Here is an 18,306-nt window from a genome sequence, read left to right on the forward strand (position 1 = left end):
TGGAAGATCTAATAAGTGGAGAACACCTGATTGTGTGTGTGTGTGTGTGTGTGTGTGTGTGTGTGTGTGTGTGTGTGTGTGTGTGTGTGTGTGTGAATGTGTGTAAATGGGGGTAAAAGCGCAGCACAGACCTAGTCAATGGTCAGACGTCTGTTAACGTTTGGCCAGTCTTTGAGCATCTGTGGCTCCAATCTGTGCATTGTACGCACCACCATTAACACCAATAAATTATAAATCAACTTCCAAAAAACATGTTAAGAAGCATCTTGGTCAATTATACAACTCGGAACTACTGTGATCTGAATAGTAATTAGTGGGTGAATCATAAGAACATTATTTTGTAGGTTTTACACACACACACACACACACACACAGACACATGAATGCATGTATATGTGTGTGTGTGTGTGTGTGTGTGTGTGTGTGTGTGTGTGTGTGTGTGTGTGTGTGTGTGTGTGTGTGTGTGTGTGAGAGAATGTTTGGTGTGTTCTGGTGTGTGTGTTCTATTTAATGTTTGCTTTTCTTTTTTGAATGTAATGAATTTTAACCTAATTAATATCTTATACTGTCGGACCCCAGGGAGAATAGCTGGGACTTATGCCCCAGCTAATGGGGATCTTCCAAGATTACCTCAAATAAATTATGAGACTATTTCCTGCTTAACCCCAATGTCTTCATGCAATTCCCACATGATAATTAAATTTCAATGAACAATACAGACAGTTTTCTTTCTGTGCTTTGTCTCACAACACAGCTTTGTGTGCTGTTAGCTCTTCAGAGCTAATCTGACTCATCACATGACCTTCATACATTCTATTTGCTCATGAAGGGTCGTAGCCATGGAGATGAATCTGTGATTTGCATAGCACCCTTGATTGGTTCCCAGTGATGTATGCACCACTCCTGGGCTTTTCTAACAAGATCAGCAGAATGAGCCAAACAAGTCTATTCCTCAGAGGACAACTGTTCATAACCACAACAGAGTACGCATATATGTACACAAAACACACACACACAAACACACACGCACACGCGCAAACACACACGCGCGCGCACACATGCACACACACGTGCGCACACACAAACACACACACACATACACACACACGCACGTGCGCACACACACACAGACGCACACGATTGATGGAAGAGGAAGCGTTGAGTGCGCTAAAGTAATGTGAAATGTGCTGACTGACGGCTGAATGGAAGAGGAGTGAGAGATGCACCCATCACCAGCACACTGTGGCCAAAGGGTGGACTGTAGAGCTCTATGCGCTTAGAAAACCAGTTTCTCTGGCAGCACCTGACTTGGGGTCACAAATGAATAGGCAATATGCAGGTTGGCAATAATTAATGATGTTCAAGGACTGTTATAAATGGGCAACACACCTCAGGCTTAAAGTCATTAAGTTCATGAACGTGAACTCTTTAGTGCACTTATTCTATATATAATCAATGTAGTGGTATAAAGTGATAAATAATGTATATAATTAGAGGTCTGTTGGTTAGTCACATGAGATTATAATATTATTCTGCACTATTACAGAACCTGGAAGGTAAAAGCATTTTGGTTTACAGGGATTGTTGCTTTACTAAACCATTTTTTAAACTTGATTTTACTGGTTCAATAACTGGGCTAATCTGTTGATTCAGTTGCCCATTAATCTTCAAGAAGCACTCCTCATGCAGCTAGATTGCCAATACTGAGTGGCAAAGAGGAAAAGCTGCTGAACACACCACTGCCTTGCTGAGCTCAGTCAGCAAAATGGCAAAAGTATTAAGGAAACTGACTGCTGCTGTGTTAAAGTTGACAAGTGTATGATACCTTTGCCATCTGTGCCTGGACACCGCTGGTCTTCAGCGCTGAGACAGCCTTCTGTGCAGATGCTGGACTGTCAAAGTCTACAAACCCGTAACCTGGAATGGGGAGCAGACATTACTAAAAGCATTTGGACCATCCTCTTGGGCTGACATTATTGACAATACTGACATTATTAAGGAAAAACAGGAATTGCTTTTGTCAAATAAGCACAGTCCATCAACTACACTTGAATTAATTGGAATAAACTTGGAATTTTTAATATGGCAACTTAAATGTAGTTGACAAAACCCCACCTTGCAGCATAATATTAGTTAAAACAACCTGATTTAAAGCGTAACTCTCGCCAAAATGCAACCTAGGGTCTTTTTGTGCATGTACCACGAATCAAACTTTCGTTTAAAAGCATAATTAGGACAGTAGCGCCACTTTTAAGATTTACCGTTTTCGGGTACACATGAACTCGAGCATTGAGAACATTGTTTGTCTACACAGAGTTTACTAAAAAGAAAGGTTTTGAACAACCTCACTTTAGCAGTTGGTTTTTCACTTGACATCATCTTGCCAAAACCTTTCTTTTTAGTAAACTAAACGAAAGTTTGACTCGGGTACATTCACAAAAAGACCCTAGGTTGCATTTTGGCGAGGCTTTAATGCAAATTCAGTCGAATTTCTAGCCTGCACATTTGACAATCACAGGCACACATCAATCAGCATAGGCTACTATGGTGCGTTCATGCACATGGGAGAACATTTTTCCCAGTGAAAACATCATTGCGAACGTCATCTCATGTGGGAATATCTGGTGGGAAACATCTCATAGAGTTGCCTTGTTGTCAATTTTGTCCTCATTCAAATGATTGTGGGAAAGACATTTTAGGGAACAAACAAATCATATTGAAGAAATGGGATCATAGTTCCATTTTAACCAAAATGTTTGGTTTCCCCCTTTGAACAGAAATCATTTTTTCATTGCATACACACCTTTATCATTTGTTTGTTTAGAACAGAAATCACACATACACACCTTTACATTTGTTTGTCGTCTTATCAAGGATGGCTTTCGTGGACACAATTTTGCCATACCTGTGAAAGGAGAACAGACATACATTGTTGAAAAGGTTGGTGGCCTCCAACTGAGAAGGGTGTGTTTGCAGGTGTTGAGTGACATGAAAGCCTTTGAGTCCCACTCTGCTTTCCTGACAGAAGAACATCCGAGTGACATACGTGTGACATACGAGTCCCAGCCAGGATGCCAAACAGATAGGGATCATTTACATTGTGGGATTTATTGAAAGTTCAGGAATTTTGGAGGCACACAATGCACTTACCAAGGTTCCATTTCCCAGTGGCTCCAGATAAAACCCAACATGCAGAAAAAGTCAAGGGATTTTAACCATAATCAAAATACGTGGGTTGTCTCGCTGAGCCAAAGGGCTTTTACCTTACAGCTGCACAATCTATCTGAAGAGGAACACAGGTGAGCTGGCCTATAATTTGCTGTGATTTAAAGAGATCTTTCTGGAACACTGGCTAGTGCCCGGTATGTCTTCCAGATATGCCTCCCCCTGTTAATTGCCTCCCTGAATGTCACCATTCCATAAAAATGTGAAATCTGAAAGCCTGTTAAGCCCACAGCTCAGCCTGATTCAATCTGGCTCTCTTGTTACTCCAGTGACCTTGACTAAACCTTAAACCAGGAAATCAGCCAAAGGGGATTAAGGCTATTTGCTAACTGACTCTAAAGAATCAATTTCAAGAATTGCCAGGGCAATGGCTTTGTTCCCAAAAGCAGAGGAGGGCAAGAAGACCAATATGGCCTGGCAGGAGAAATGGATCAGAAGAACACAGGAGTTCATTCCATCCCTCCAATCCAGACGGCTATAAATACAGACTGTAAATCTGTACATTAGTCACACCACATTCCTTTTGCATGGTTCATGCTGAACTACAGTGGCGTTTTCAGTCTCACTGATGAATGTGATCAGATGAATGAATCTCTGATCGTTGTTCTGATTTAGTTACCTAATTGATTGGATTCAGGGTTTGTTAGCTAGTTTGACATTTCTCATTGTCAATGGATGAAATGTCATAACAAAATATACAAAATAATAAGAACATGTTCCCCTCTTTAGAGTTTTCTGTAAAACAAAAAAGGAAGTACACTATGCCCATAATCTTCTGATTGGCGTAGGTTTCTTGTCACGGCGGTTTTGAAAGGTGGCTAAACAACAGCTGCTGTTACCGATGGCGCTGTGGTTGAGTCCCTCCCCTTGTGAGCCCGTCAAGGTGCCAGGGGAAATCATGCACTAGCGGGAAAACACAAACGCAACAATCACCACATTCAGCTGCGAGCCCGGGGAAGCACCGATCCCTGGCGAAAGACACAGCGCATGCACACCATGGCTCTGTGTTTGTGTGTGTGTATCTGTGCAGGGGCGCCTGCAGGTATGATTGCTATGGTACGTACACCCATCTACAGACCCCGCCGCCTAATAACAACCTATTCATTTTGACAACTTTATACAGCCCTTTAAGAAAGGCTAAAGTTACCTTTAGTTTTGTCCCAGTTTACCGTTGTGTATGGCTTTAAACATCGTGTGCACTTTAACATCAGTAGCCTTAGCATTATTCCAACTGTAACGCTAACGTTTTGACAAGCATCCCAATTTTGACCAACTTGTTCTTGCCCATCTGAAATAACTCCTAGCTTTGCTGTCTCCATCCTTTCGTTTTTTTCAAAAAACATTTTATATCCATGATGGCCTTGAAGTCTTGACTTGACTTCTGTAATTGCTGCATGCGTGCGTGTTTAGAAACTTTACTTTCAGAAAAAAAATAGCCTACTGTCATGCAGTTAGGAAGTTATGATAGGTCAACTTGGTGTGAATACACACACAGAGGAAATTGTCTGTCGTTGTTGAGATGCCTGATGGTACGCACAGTGCGTACGGCCTTGTAAACCACAAGGTGGTTTAGAGTAGTATAAATTAAGTATGTGCAGTGTATTAGCAGTAACTTTATAAGAGCAGAATAAATTGGCTATGTAATAAGGACTACTGTCTACACTGCACTATATATTTTGTCCTGTCTATGCACCAACTACTTTTTATATCACATTGCACTTTTCTGCTTTTTTGCACTTCTGGTTAGACACAAACTGCATTTCGTTGGTAGGCCTGGTCACCGATCACAGGATGAGCATTGAAAGAAAGTGTAGATCCCTGCCCTAACGTTTTTTAAAGCCAACAGTTAAACATGCCAATGCACCAATTGCAAAGATTAAGAATGACGGACAACATTTAGAGGAAACAAAATGTAAAGTATATTAGTGCCTACACTAAGAAATGGCTGTACAGCACAGCAAAATAGAATCATACCCTATTTTACCATTACAGCACGGTACTGGAGCTAATTCTGGGTAATATTTGTGAAGCAGGAATCTTGTACAGCACCCTACAGTAAATGTCTTGCTTACTGTAACTCTGCTGCTACCTTGCTGTGATATACTGCCACTCTACTGTAAGTTACTGTAAATTCAGCCATCTGACGTCATGACACGCTGCAGGTGTGCATTACTGAAAATCATGCCTCCTGTCAACTTCTTTTTAAAACAAAATGAATGATAAACCACAGAGCAGCAACCATTAAGCAAAATCATAGGCAACACTTTATAATAACTACACACAATTCATCATTTATTAAGCCTTTGTGACTTATTAGTTAATGGTTTGTTCATCATTAGTAATTTCTAATTCATCATCAGTAAAGTATTTGTTCACACAGTTATAAATAGTTTGTTTATAGTAAATAAACCTATATATGTTTATACATTATTGTTAATACTTAATAAATGATGCAATAATATGTTTTTGATTAAGTAATATTTCCATTATTTAAAGGTAAACTATGCAGTATTGGCAATTTCCTTACTGTTTTCTCGGTTTTTGCTTCTTTTTCGCTGGCTTTGTCATGACGAATGTCTGAGAAACTCCATCGCTACCTTTTTCTAGTCGGTGCCTGGCGTGTATGTGTATTTGAGTTGTTACATACACACAGTTGTTACATACACAGTTGTTACATACACATGCACTAATGATTAGTTAGGGTGAGGATACATATTTTATAAACCACTTCCTAATACTATAATTAATAATTAACTCAGGAGTTACAAGTGGTTAGTTAATGATATTTTGTGAGCTCATCTAAAGTGAGGACATTTTATGCCTTGCAACACATTTACAAATGAGTTATAAAGTTTACACTTGCATTTATTCATTTAGCTGACACTTTCACCCAAAGCAACTTACAAATGTCAATGAAATTAAAGGCCAAGGCCACATTGGTGGATGCCGGGGTTTGAACCCCCAACTTTATGGGTTACTGCATGTTAACCTGGCTCCCTATCCACTACACTACCTCTGCCCAGTGGTGTTACAACAGTCAATTCAAAAATATAATATAGATATGCATATTTACTATGAACAAACCATTTTTAACTGTGTGTAAACATGATTTACAGATGAGAATTAATGTAGGAATAACAAATGCTTTACAAATGAAGAGTACAACATTTAATAATAGTTTACAGATGTTTAATAACAGTGTGTAGTAGAAGAAAACAGAAACTCTTGCATAGTTGTAGGAGTTTCTATCTGTGCCAAGGTAGTGTAGTGGATAAGGAGCTGGACTAACATGCAGTAGCCTGAAAAGTTGGGGGTTCAATTCCTGGCTTTTACTGTTATGTCAATGGCTTTCAATTTAATTGACATGTGTACGTCGCTTGTCTGCTAAATGAATGAATGTGAATGCAATCTTTACAACTCATTTGAAAATGTGTTGTAAGGCATAGAAAGTCCTCACTTTAGATAAGCTCACAAAATATCATTAACTAACCACTTGTAACCCCTGAGTTAATCATGAATTATAGTATTAGGAAGTGGTTTATAAAATATACTAATCATTATTGCATGTGTATATTGCATAATTTAATAAGTATTAACAATAATTCATAAACATATTTTAGATATAGGCTTATTTACTATGAACAAACCATTTATAACTGTGTGTACAAATACTTTATTTATGAGAATTAACATACAGTAGGAACAATGCTTTACAAATGATGAACAAAGCATTTTGTAATAGTTTGCAACTGGTTTATAATAAGAAAATGATTTCATGAAGTGGTTGTATCATTACTTATTAAGTATAAATCATGTACTTACAAACATATTTTTTGGATAGGCTTATTTACTATGAACAAACCATTTATAATTGTGTGAACAAATGCTTTACTGATGATAAATTATGTATGAACAAGAAATTACTAATGATGAACAAACCATTAACTAATAAGTAACAAAGGCTTAATAAATGATGAATTGTGTGTAGTTATTATAAAGTGTTACCAAATCATAAAGAGAATATTGTACTATTTAGCTCACAATCGCTCTCCTTGGAAAAGGTTTAAATACCCATCCTAAATGCCTTCTTTAAACGATTACAGTGTAAGAGTTCAAAGTTGTCAAAATTACCTGAGCCCATACTTCATTTAGGTTACTTTACATAGTGGCAATAAGACAATGTTTACATTTAAATACATAGTAAATCCTCCATAAATGTGCCCACAGGATTGTGGGTGTTCAGAGCACTTAGAGGATACACACACGCATCCTCGAAAATTTGGCAAAACGAAGGACTTTGGCCTTGGTAGAATTTGGAAGGTTTTGATGGATGCTTGACATTGGAACAGTACTTCGGCAGAACTTGATGACGTAACATCCTTCCAATAGCAGCCTTGAATGATCCCACCTTGACTTTGAGAAAAGCCATGGCACTTAATATGTTTAAGTAGAAACTCGGAATTTGAAATATAGTCCACAAGCAAAAAAGCCTACTGTTGTGTAAGGGATAACGGCCGCCGAGGTGTCCTGTTATACGGAATTAATGGACGAGGGCAAGGGGCAAAGAACTCCCCAACGCGCAGCGGAGTTGCCTCTGCCCGAGTCCATAAATTCCGTATAACTGGACACACCTCGAAGGCCGTTATCCCGCTTATTACCCGGTTACCACTGTAATGCCATGCCTTGATAGCACGCAAAGGAAACGCGGTTCCGTTTAAAAAGAAGTCCCTTAGTTCAGCTTGTTGTAGGCTACAACTTTTGTTGGCGCTATAACAGCGATAGCATGGACAGTTAGCTTGTTTAGAGTTGATTCCATTGTTGCGAAGCCTGCCTCCAGGCTCAACCGTCGTCCTACTATGGTTGTTATGGTTACCATTCATATTCATAAGCATTGATATGAGATATTACCAGATCTATTTCATAGGTGTTCCGTTATTCAGAATTAAAAGCCCACCCGCCAGCCAATCAGAAAAGAGTATTGCTTCTCTCCGGGTGATAATTACTGTTAAAGACCGCATTTGATTCATTTGGTACACATCTGTATTGAACCTAACATCCTGTACCTAAACGGTTCGGTACGAATACTTGTACCTTTACACACCTATTATTTACTAACCCCAACTTGGGGTTATGCTGTGGGACAATGAAAGTGTGTTTAGGAGAAGAGTTTTGGAGATATGTAGCCAGCTTCAATTAAAAATGCCAGTCTTTATTGTTGACCACTTGGGCATTAAACAATGCGGTTTAATATTTATGCATCCAAGGGGTTGTTTACGACTAAACTGTCATGATGTGTGAGATGCTCTCCTATGTAATGGAGATAATCCACAGAATTCTCTTTTTACTCTCTAACTGTGCAATGTTGCAGTACATCAGTGACACTGAGCCCTGGGGGTTGATTAGTGCCATACTCACGGCTGACAAAGCTTCACCAGGTCGTGGTCTGTGGTGGACGGTGGAAGGCCACGGATGTATAGATTGGTCTTGCTGAGCTGCTCCCATCCAGTGGTGCTGCTGCTGCTGCTGCTGCTGTTGCCGTTGCTGGTGCCGTTGGTACTGGGGCTGGGTGGAGCCATGGGGTGGGCAGTCGTGGCAGCAGGCTGTCATGACAACAGGAGAAGGTGAAAAGGTGGTTTTCTTTTGTCGCTAAGGGGTTTATCAACTAGTCAACTATCGAAATCACCATTCGGTGCAATAGGCAGCAGTCAACTAGATATGAACAAAAAGGCTTTTAAGGCTAAACTGGCATGACATTCCTATGGAAGTACTTCACTGAAAATGACACCTGTTCCACAGTGTCATGCAAGTTGTGCAGTTAAGCTGTACTTAACTACAGTAACAATATAACTGCCATGGATAACCATCTAATGAAACATCCACTGCTGATATGCCAACTACCGTAATTTCCCAACTATTAGCTGCGGTTTATAATTGATTTTGCAAAATTTCTTCAGCTATGAGGTTAATACATGGGGGCAGTTAATATGGTATTAATATGGTTTTGCTTTCTTAACTTGCATGAAACACTGTCATGCGGCTTATACACAATGCAGCTAATACACAGAGAGTTACTGTATATCACTTTAAGTAGAACGGTATGGTCTCGTACAGTATGGCAGTGAACAGTATGGCAGTGTATTCGAATGAGAGAGAGATAGCGATATCTTAATAACAAATTTTATTATTTTTTGTGATCCTCATTTACAAACCCAGACTTTATTTTGTCCCTTAATGTCTGCCCCTTTTCTGCCACAGAGAACCTAGCAAGTTCTTAATTTCAGTGCTCATCATAAATGTCCATTACAAAACATCTCTTGGTACAAAAATATAAAAGAATTATATAGAGAACATACAATAACAGGCTCCCTTAAATTACTATCCACCCCTGGAAACTTCTGCTTCTGCAACACAGATGTGTCTTCCCTACATCTACAAGTAACCTGACAAAAGCTGAAAAAAAAACTGTTCACATGACACAATTTAAAGGCACCAGGTACAGTGATCAATCCTTCTCTCAATGACCATGACATTTGTGCCAGGACAAGCATACTCATCAATCACATTTTCTTAGATAAGTTATGCTGGTCTCTTGTTAATAACAGCCTTGGCATGATGAGTGGGACGCACCGAAGCCCCCTCCCCAACCCCCAATACTGCACTGAACGTTTACCACCTTTTACACACAAAGCACCCACTCCCCCTTTCCAGAGCCATCACAATGAGCTGTTCTTGTCCTGACCTGCAAATCAACTCTCTTATCTCACAACTCCATTCCCCCAAGGGCCTGTCTGAAAGCCTACACCCCCTGTCTCTCGCTAAAACATAGCCAACCCTCCATCTCTGTTTCTCTGTCACTCCCTCTTTCCATATATCTCCTTCTCTCTCTTCCATATGCACTCACAGTTTTCAATCTGTTGTTTTCCTGTCCAGGCAAAACAATTAAAGCACTGGAGAGGGGTGCCAAGGAAATCCAGACTTGGATTGTCACAGGACAACTATCCTTGCCTGGAAATATCCAGTCATTCACAAAGTGAATTCACCTTATGCCACCACGCCCATTTTAGAAATGTATTTTCTTCCACCTTGTGCTCAACTTTCCGGTCGGCTAGTTCCGTCTAGCTTCATTGGGATAACACGGCAGAAGAGGATGGAGAGGCTAACTTGGGAAATGAAAAATGCCATTCAGGTGGTCAGATTGCAATATTGTCACCTTCTTCGCCACCCAAGGCTATTCACCTCTATGGAGTGTGTAGATGATATGCGGTGGTGGCCACCGTATCGTATGGAGATGTATTTTAGAGAGGGACTGGCCATTCTTAGCACAGCATGCAAATACATCATTTTCATAATATATTGTATAAATTACTTTCTTTATTTTTTTTACCCAAAGCCCAATGCATTATCTGATTATTTACTGTCTAAAATGCTAAAACTAAAACACTTACTGCGGGGCATATTACAGAAACTTCCTAACTCGCAAATTCTATCTTATCTGTTTGGTAACCATGGCAACTACGTTTAGAAAGTCATTACACAACAGCCGCTCCAAAGTCAGTGTTCTCTTAACTTCAGATAGGAAAGGTTTATCACGGAAATGTCTTAAGTCGCCAAAATCCTAAATAAACGTTCCTAATTTTAGGATGACCCATAACATATGATGCCAGTCATCTCGATAGAACTCTGCTATCTAAATGTATCCTAATGGATGTACTGCTCAATGGGAAGATCGGACACAATGCAGGCAAAGATGGCACCCCTCATGTTTGCGTGCAGAATAATGTGAATAGAGTCTGGGAACCCTTGATTGAAAAACTTGTGTAACACTTGCATTGCAACGGGCATTCACTTTTGAAATCATTGGTCCAGCCTTACCAATCACATTGATCAGAGATTCCTAATGTTACTTCCTACATCACCTAAACTTTACAAACTGACAATAAATAGCATCAACAGTCAAAAAACACTATATGTGGGTCTACCTTTGCTGCAAATAAATTTCTGCATTTTTTGACGTTTGCAGGTGTTGCTACATCTGTTTATCACAATAAGTTTCGGTTTCATCTTCCCCTCTCGTTGCTGATTGGCCTGACATTTTGCTTGTCTGAGGGAAAGGTTATGAACTATGGGGTTCCCAGACTAGCTCTCCCAGAAACAAGATCTAGGTGGGCAGGGCCAGGCTAACTATCCTCTCTCTAAGCAGAAGATCTAGGTGGGCAGGGCCAGGCTATAACTATCCTCTCTCTAAGCAGAAGATCTAGGTGGGCAGGGCCAGGCTATAACTATCCTCTCTCTAAGCAGAAGATCTAGGTGGGCAGGGCCAGGCTAGAACTATCCTCTCTCTAAGCCCCCCCTCAGTCTGGGAATAGAAAGGGGGACTATATACATGAAATACAGTAGTGCACCTACTAAGAGACTTTAACTCTTTTACTCGCAAAACTGAGTGTATGATGCTGTTGTACTGAAGCCAGATAGACTGTCTCCATCACTAATGTGCATTTTGAGTGATCTCAAAATGCACATTAGTCTCACTCCCCATCACAAACACTTCCATGTCAAAGTCATTTTCTGTCAATATGGGGTGGAATTTCTTTCGATACAGACAGAGGAAAAGCTGGGGTGGTGGTGGGGTTTATCATGTGACCAGGTGAGGTCGGCCTGGGACGGCGGAAGTGGGGGCCTCTCACCCACCACATGTGCTTCATCACGGAGCCTGACCACAGCCCACAGCGCTGAATCACTTCCTTCCGGTGACTCATTCATTAAAACAGCATCCATTCCACACAGCACTCTACTTACAAACAAAATGGCCACTGATAAAAAAAAAGCCCATAGCCCATGTTTTTCAAATGTTTCCCATTCACACCCAATAAAATGAAAGAAACATGTGAAATGTGAAATAAGGACTACTCACAAAGTCCTATAGTTTGTGAAAACCGAAGGTATAACTAATGAATGGTTGATGGTATGTAAGAGTTGATGGTATGTAAGAGAGATGGTATGTAAGAAGATGTGAGTCAGAGTGCATAAAGATTAATATAAATTCTGCTGGCTCGAATGTCAAAGGTGGTGATTTAAGTGAACAGTAAAGCAAACCTTTGAAGGCACCTGGTGAGGGTTCTGTGGATGCTAACAAGGAGCCATATGTGCTTTGACACACTGACCTACTTCTCCAAAAGTAACCATCTCCTTCTCACACATACACACTCACTCAGGTGAGCATGGACAGACGTGCTCACTCACTCTATCAATTACACTCACATTTAAACACAGACACACACATAAAATAGTGGTAGAGTAATAAAGCATAGACACATGTCCTCTCTCTCAGTCAGTCACACACACACACACACACACACACACACACACACACACACACACACACACACACATCCTTTCAGTCTTACATACACACACATACAGACACAAAAACACAAATTGGGGAAATAGAAACAAAAACCCTTGCCAACTCATATGGAAAGTTGGACACACACACTCTAGTGAACACAAACAGACACCTACTCTCAGTCACATTCATTCCACCTCGTCATGTCACCAGGCTGTGGCCGAGAGGACACACCACTTGCTGGAAACTCTAAAGTCTATCCACCTTCTTGTGTGTTGAACACAAATTTCAAACACCAGTTGGAACATATACATAAGTATATATAAGTAATTTTGAGGATGCATGTCTTAATAATTGCTCTTGATGGGAAGATTAAAAAGAGCCCCTTTTATTTCAGTGTCACATCAACGACCACTCTCAAAGGGGAGGAGCATATCTGGGCAATTTTCCTTGTGATGGCAGTCTGTGTGTGTGTGTGTGTGTGAGAGAGAGAGAGAGAGGGGGGTGAGAGGTGGGGGTATATTTCCTGAACATGGAGTGATTCAAAGAGTCTGGGACAAAGGAACTATTGATTCCACTGCAAGTGAGTGAATGTTAAAATTTGGAAGGTAGCCAAAGGCCAAACTTAAAGGTCATGACAGACGTATCTGACCACAAAGCAAAGGAGTTGCAAAACGACAGTGCGAGGGCAGTTACCTCTTCCGAAATATTCTGTCTTAACACCCCTTGTGGGCAGAACACAGCTTTTCCCCAAAGGAGGTTCCTCAAAAGTTATTTGGAATGCTTTTCAGCCATAAAGAAATAATTTCAACTAGCAAAGAGTTTCTGTATGAAAGGTCAGTGTTTAATCTATTGTTGAGGAACATTCTTTTATATTCTTCCCTGTCAAAGATGGCATGGCAATTGTTCTTTGCAATGAAATTGACAGACAAGAGGCCTACAAGGGCTATAGGCTGTACAACCCTAACTTTTAAAATGTGCTTCTGAGAGGATAAGTAAAGAATCCCAAGTGAGAGAAATTGAACAAGAGAGTGAGCGAGAAACAGGAAGGAAGGGAGGGGAAAAAGAAAGAAAAAAGGGGAAACCAGAGAGTAAATCAGAAATAAAAGCAAGAAAAGGAGCAACATGCAAATACAAAAAGGCAGAAGGGATTGATAAAAAAAGATAAAACCTGCATACAAAACAATGCTAGAAGAAAGAGAGATTGCAGTAGAGAGGGAGAGAGAGAGTTGGGAAGGGGAAAGAGAAGAAGGAGAGATCGGACACAATCTCTAGGCCATCTCTCATGCATTGGCATACTCCCTCAGACTGCACAGCTATGAGGAGCAGTCATCTCTGGACATATGGTTTGTGTAAACTGTGAAATCGCAAGGCCACATTAACCTCTGCGAGCCAGGATCCCACACAGACGAATCTGATGAGGGAGAAAGGAAGGGAAACACAATGGAGGCTCTGTTGTTCATGAATCTATCTGGAAAAAGTGATAACTTTGCATTTTCTTTTTTCCACTTTTTAAAGGTGTTCTAAGGGATGTTACGTGGTTTCTAAGCTAAAACATCACCTCACCATCTGCTAGCTGCCTGTCCCCTGAATACACTGTAAAAAGTTTATGTGCAGTCTCTGTGGACAGCTCTAAAACAACAACAAAACATCCTGCTCAAAAATGATCAGGCTCTGTAAGTAACTATGGTAACATATGCTCTGAACTTAACCTGGTAGGGTGTAGGTTTTGTTCAGGTTATGTTCAATTATGTTCGGTTATTTCAGTGCATGTTCAATCAGGCCGCTATTTTTACACTTGTCACACAATGGCGTTTCATTTTGAAGAAGGTCCGATTGACAAAGAAGCACAAAATCATGTAATATTAATCCGTGCAATTCACCGTGAGAGGGCGATAAGACCACGACATCACATGATAGGACTAGCCTATCCATTCTTTTCCAAACGAGTTTTACAGCTGAATCCTAAATATTTCCTACTTGAAAAGCATTCTCCATCCCTACATTACGCATGGTGGATTAGAATAGAATAAAATAAATCTTTAACCCTCTATACCCGTGGCGGCCGTCGGCGCCGTTCTATATTCTCCTGTACGGCCGCGCCGGGCCGCAATTCTTAAAGAGACATCTGCTACAGTATAACCTTCATACATGAAATAATACAGCGTTAGTGGATAAATAAACACCAGACTTTTATTTTGACACACTTAAATGGCTAGGTCGCTATTGACTTTTCTCCGGTATTTTTGAGTTTAGCCTGTTGACTGACCGGCTGAGGACTTCACGGTGCCTCTGGAGTTATGGCTTCTAACAAAAGCGTCCGCGTCTTTTCTCATTAGATGAGATGGTATTGATGTGCATCCACCATGTTTTGATGTAAGTGGCGATCATATTGATGTAAGAAATTGACAAAATAAAAAAACATGAAAGTGTAATAAATTTAACGTTAGCATCCTCCCGTTTGTCATGACTGACTTAGCTGCCTCTCTGGCATAAAAAAATTGTATGGCTGTCACTGTGAAAGTCAGTTTTGAGTTTAGCTAGCACCAGCAAAATATAGGCATAATTCAATGATGGGTCATGGCCTAATTAACAATAAAGTTTATGATAAACCCATGCCAGGTTTATTTGCAGTTATATCACATTAACATTACCCCTTTCTGGCATGTACAGTAAAGCTAACATTATCGTTATCCCACTTACAGATAGTTATTGCAAACTACTACTTATGTATGTCTCTCTAAATGAGTTTTGTTGACTAATAACCAAAGCGAGAACCACCGTTGTGTTTTCTGCTTATGGATGTCAGGAAAATGTATTTGTATACAAGTAGGCCAATGTCTCACACATCTTCATTGATTACAAAAAAAGCCTGCTAATTTGCTACCTTCACTGATGTAACGTTAGCGTTAGTCTGAGACTTCGTAATGTTAGCACAGGATAGGTTGAAGGTTAGTGAGCAGAGTGCAACAGGTTCATTATCATCAACTGATCAAGTTTAGATAAATTATATAACATGATGTGCATATAAAACAAAACGTAAATCCATGTCAGGATTAACAGTCCCTGTTGTTGGTGACATGCTTATCAAATGAGTCACGATTTCATACGCTATGCTTCATGGCCTCACGTTAGTTCATATCCTCATCATTTTTTAGCTGTAAGGCTCACTGTCCAACTAAATCCCAAATAAGTGCAAGATATGCCAGTCTATTTCAATGAAATCAGTACTCATATAGTATCGTGTTTCCCAGCTTCTAATACAGAAATATGTGAACCATATTTATAACTTTTTGTTAGTGAAAAACTTTGAGACTGTAAGTGAGTAGGCCTATGGCTGTCTATGGGAACATGAATATATAATTTTAATGGATCATATATCATTTGAAAGAGCAATTTCTAATCTTTTAAACTGAAAGAAACTTACAATTGACACTTTTCATTAGATTTTTAGTTATTCTTGGTTATTTAAAATGTTTCTCAAATTGCCCTTTTCTCTTAGAATTCCCAGGAATCTGAAGCATTGTTGTAGAATTCCACTGGGGTATAGAGGGTTAATGTAGGCTACACCATAGTGGACATTTGTGTTTGGCTCACCAGACAGATGGACAAACAACATCTCAGACACATTGAAGATATAATTAAAACGAGTACAGTACAAAAAAGGGGAAACAGCCTATAGAAAATTAATAAATACGTTTAAATAGCTGTACAGCTCAGCCGGGTATGCATGTTGTCACTAAGTTTGGTTAAGAATGCTGATGGCATTTGGGATAAAATATTTGTTTAATAGGAGTTTTTGTAGTGTTGGAGGCCTTGGAAGAGCATATCGGCAAGCTGTCGGTTAGTGCGTAAAGTTGCCTTTATGCTAAAAAGCAGTTCCTCTTTTAACAACTTCATTCGTTTTCCTGGACACAAACCCATGATGATTAAAGTGTAGTTTCACCAACTGGCAGGTCAGCATCACTTCCAAATGTGCACCGAAATGTGTCCAATAGGCTACCCATGCCTTCCGACATTCACCCTTCCGTTGATGGAGCGCAAAACTTGGCCCACAGCTGTAGAACCCGCGTTAAAATTGAAAATTGCATTTGGGATTCTCAAAGAATTCTATGGCCCACTCAATCTGTGACAAGGTAGGCTAGTTTAAGAAAGCATAATTGAAAGCAGACAATACAATACGTGATGTCCAGTGAATTATTTAATTGTGCTTTTGACATTAAATAGGCTATCTTAAACATACGCATTTACACGATCAGTTAGGCTATTCTCTGCCAAGCAAGGTCTCGGACGCAGGCGCTTAAGTATTGCTCTTTTTTTTTGTTATTACAGTTCTCTCCTCCTCGTAAAGGCTTCTACATACTCGACGCACCCGACCGGTAGCGCGACACCGTGACGTCAAAATGACGTAGATCTTGCTGGCGCGCCAGGATTTTAGCCAGGTAACGCGAGGTAGCGCACATAGACATAATATACATAGACGCCGCATTGGCTGCTGGAAACAAAAAACGCGGCCGCCATCTTGGACCGGTCATACTCCTCGTTGTGTTGCAGCAGAAGACAGAAGATGACAGCACTGTGCAGCATGTTCCTTCTCAAATCGGGCGGACCATACTTTCGGGATTTACTTTTCACAAGTAAGATTTAACATAACCATTACTATTGGTTGTATTTTGTGAATAGAATATTACCAGAGAGCTGAGAAGGAGCAATCTTTGATATTACTGTATGAAAATCGTAGCCATCTAGCTAGGCTATGTTTACTCGGTGTTCACCCGGCTAGGGACTGAGACTTGATAAGTCATATTCCATAACACTGACTTAGATTACAACTGACACAAGGCGGCTATTGTAGAAATAAATCATACTAGATTTGGCCCGTGAATTTTACACAAGTGGCACAGACTAGCCTATTGGGCAATCGCTAGCTGCTACTTGTAGCCTAAGTGTGTTGGTGGTAGCCTCACTATTTCCTGAATAAAGTAACTTTTCAATAGCTCAACTTCTTTATTTATCAAGTAGCTTAGCCAGACAAGCTACACTTTTCTTGTCATGTGAAATTAGCACAATTTAAAGTAGCTTCCTATGTAGTGAACTAGCCTACTGCTGTGTTTTGTGTTGGGCTACTAATACATTTGACTGGGTGGTAGTTTTGTGTAGCGTTTATTCATGGCAGAGTAACTGATAGTTTAGCTCACTAAAATTTCGAAGTAGCTTGCCCAACACTGTATTATTCACATGTCATTTACCCTAACAAGAATAAGATGCCTCTCAAATTCCTTTTCATTCATTTATTTCTTATTTTGTATCTCTCCAGAACAACTGCCTTGTTCAAGAAGACTGTGAATGAACTGAACGGTCTCCTCACACCCCTGGAACTGAGGAAGGTGCAGCTCTTCATTGCAGTACTGCGGGCATCTGCTACACTGTGACTGAATGTTTGATTTATGAGCTCCACCTTCATCACCTGCATTAAACCACTCTGTGTCCCATTTTCCCATCGTCTGGTTGACTCAGTCCTCTTTTATGGAGTTTACCCAGTTTACTATGCCATCTTATTTGCCCACCTGCTGTCTGAAGCACTTTTGTTCTCAGCCAAAGTGTACCCAAGCAATTTTAGCAAGGTGGGAACATACAAAATGACATGCACCAGTTGTTGAAATCATAGAACCAACTGCATGGCCGGTAACTCTGTCTCACTGAGCCTCTTGAGACACTCCCTGATTCTTTACTGATTG

At 40.2% G+C, this 18,306-nt stretch overlaps 1 protein-coding gene across 4 annotated transcripts in view; it reads right to left on the bottom strand.

Moving 5' to 3' along the window:
* The window catches only part of rbms1a (RNA binding motif, single stranded interacting protein 1a), a 37,989-nt gene that overhangs the window by 15,631 nt on the left and 4,052 nt on the right, over positions 1 to 18,306 (bottom strand). For all 4 annotated transcript variants that reach the window (XR_007192492.1, XR_007192493.1, XM_048234837.1 and 1 more), the window contains exons 2-4: positions 8,641 to 8,825; positions 2,847 to 2,905; positions 1,826 to 1,917 (exon numbers count right to left, since the gene is read on the bottom strand). Coding sequence is in view for 2 of the 4 variants with exons in the window: in XM_048234837.1 (XP_048090794.1) it covers positions 1,826 to 1,917; positions 2,847 to 2,905; positions 8,641 to 8,825 (336 nt within the window). In the remaining 2 variants the exon portion in view is untranslated. The remainder of the gene's footprint in view (positions 1 to 1,825; positions 1,918 to 2,846; positions 2,906 to 8,640; positions 8,826 to 18,306) is intronic.

Source organism: Alosa alosa, chromosome 23, assembly GCF_017589495.1.
Source record: "Alosa alosa isolate M-15738 ecotype Scorff River chromosome 23, AALO_Geno_1.1, whole genome shotgun sequence".
Taxonomy (NCBI): Eukaryota; Metazoa; Chordata; class Actinopteri; order Clupeiformes; family Clupeidae; genus Alosa; species Alosa alosa.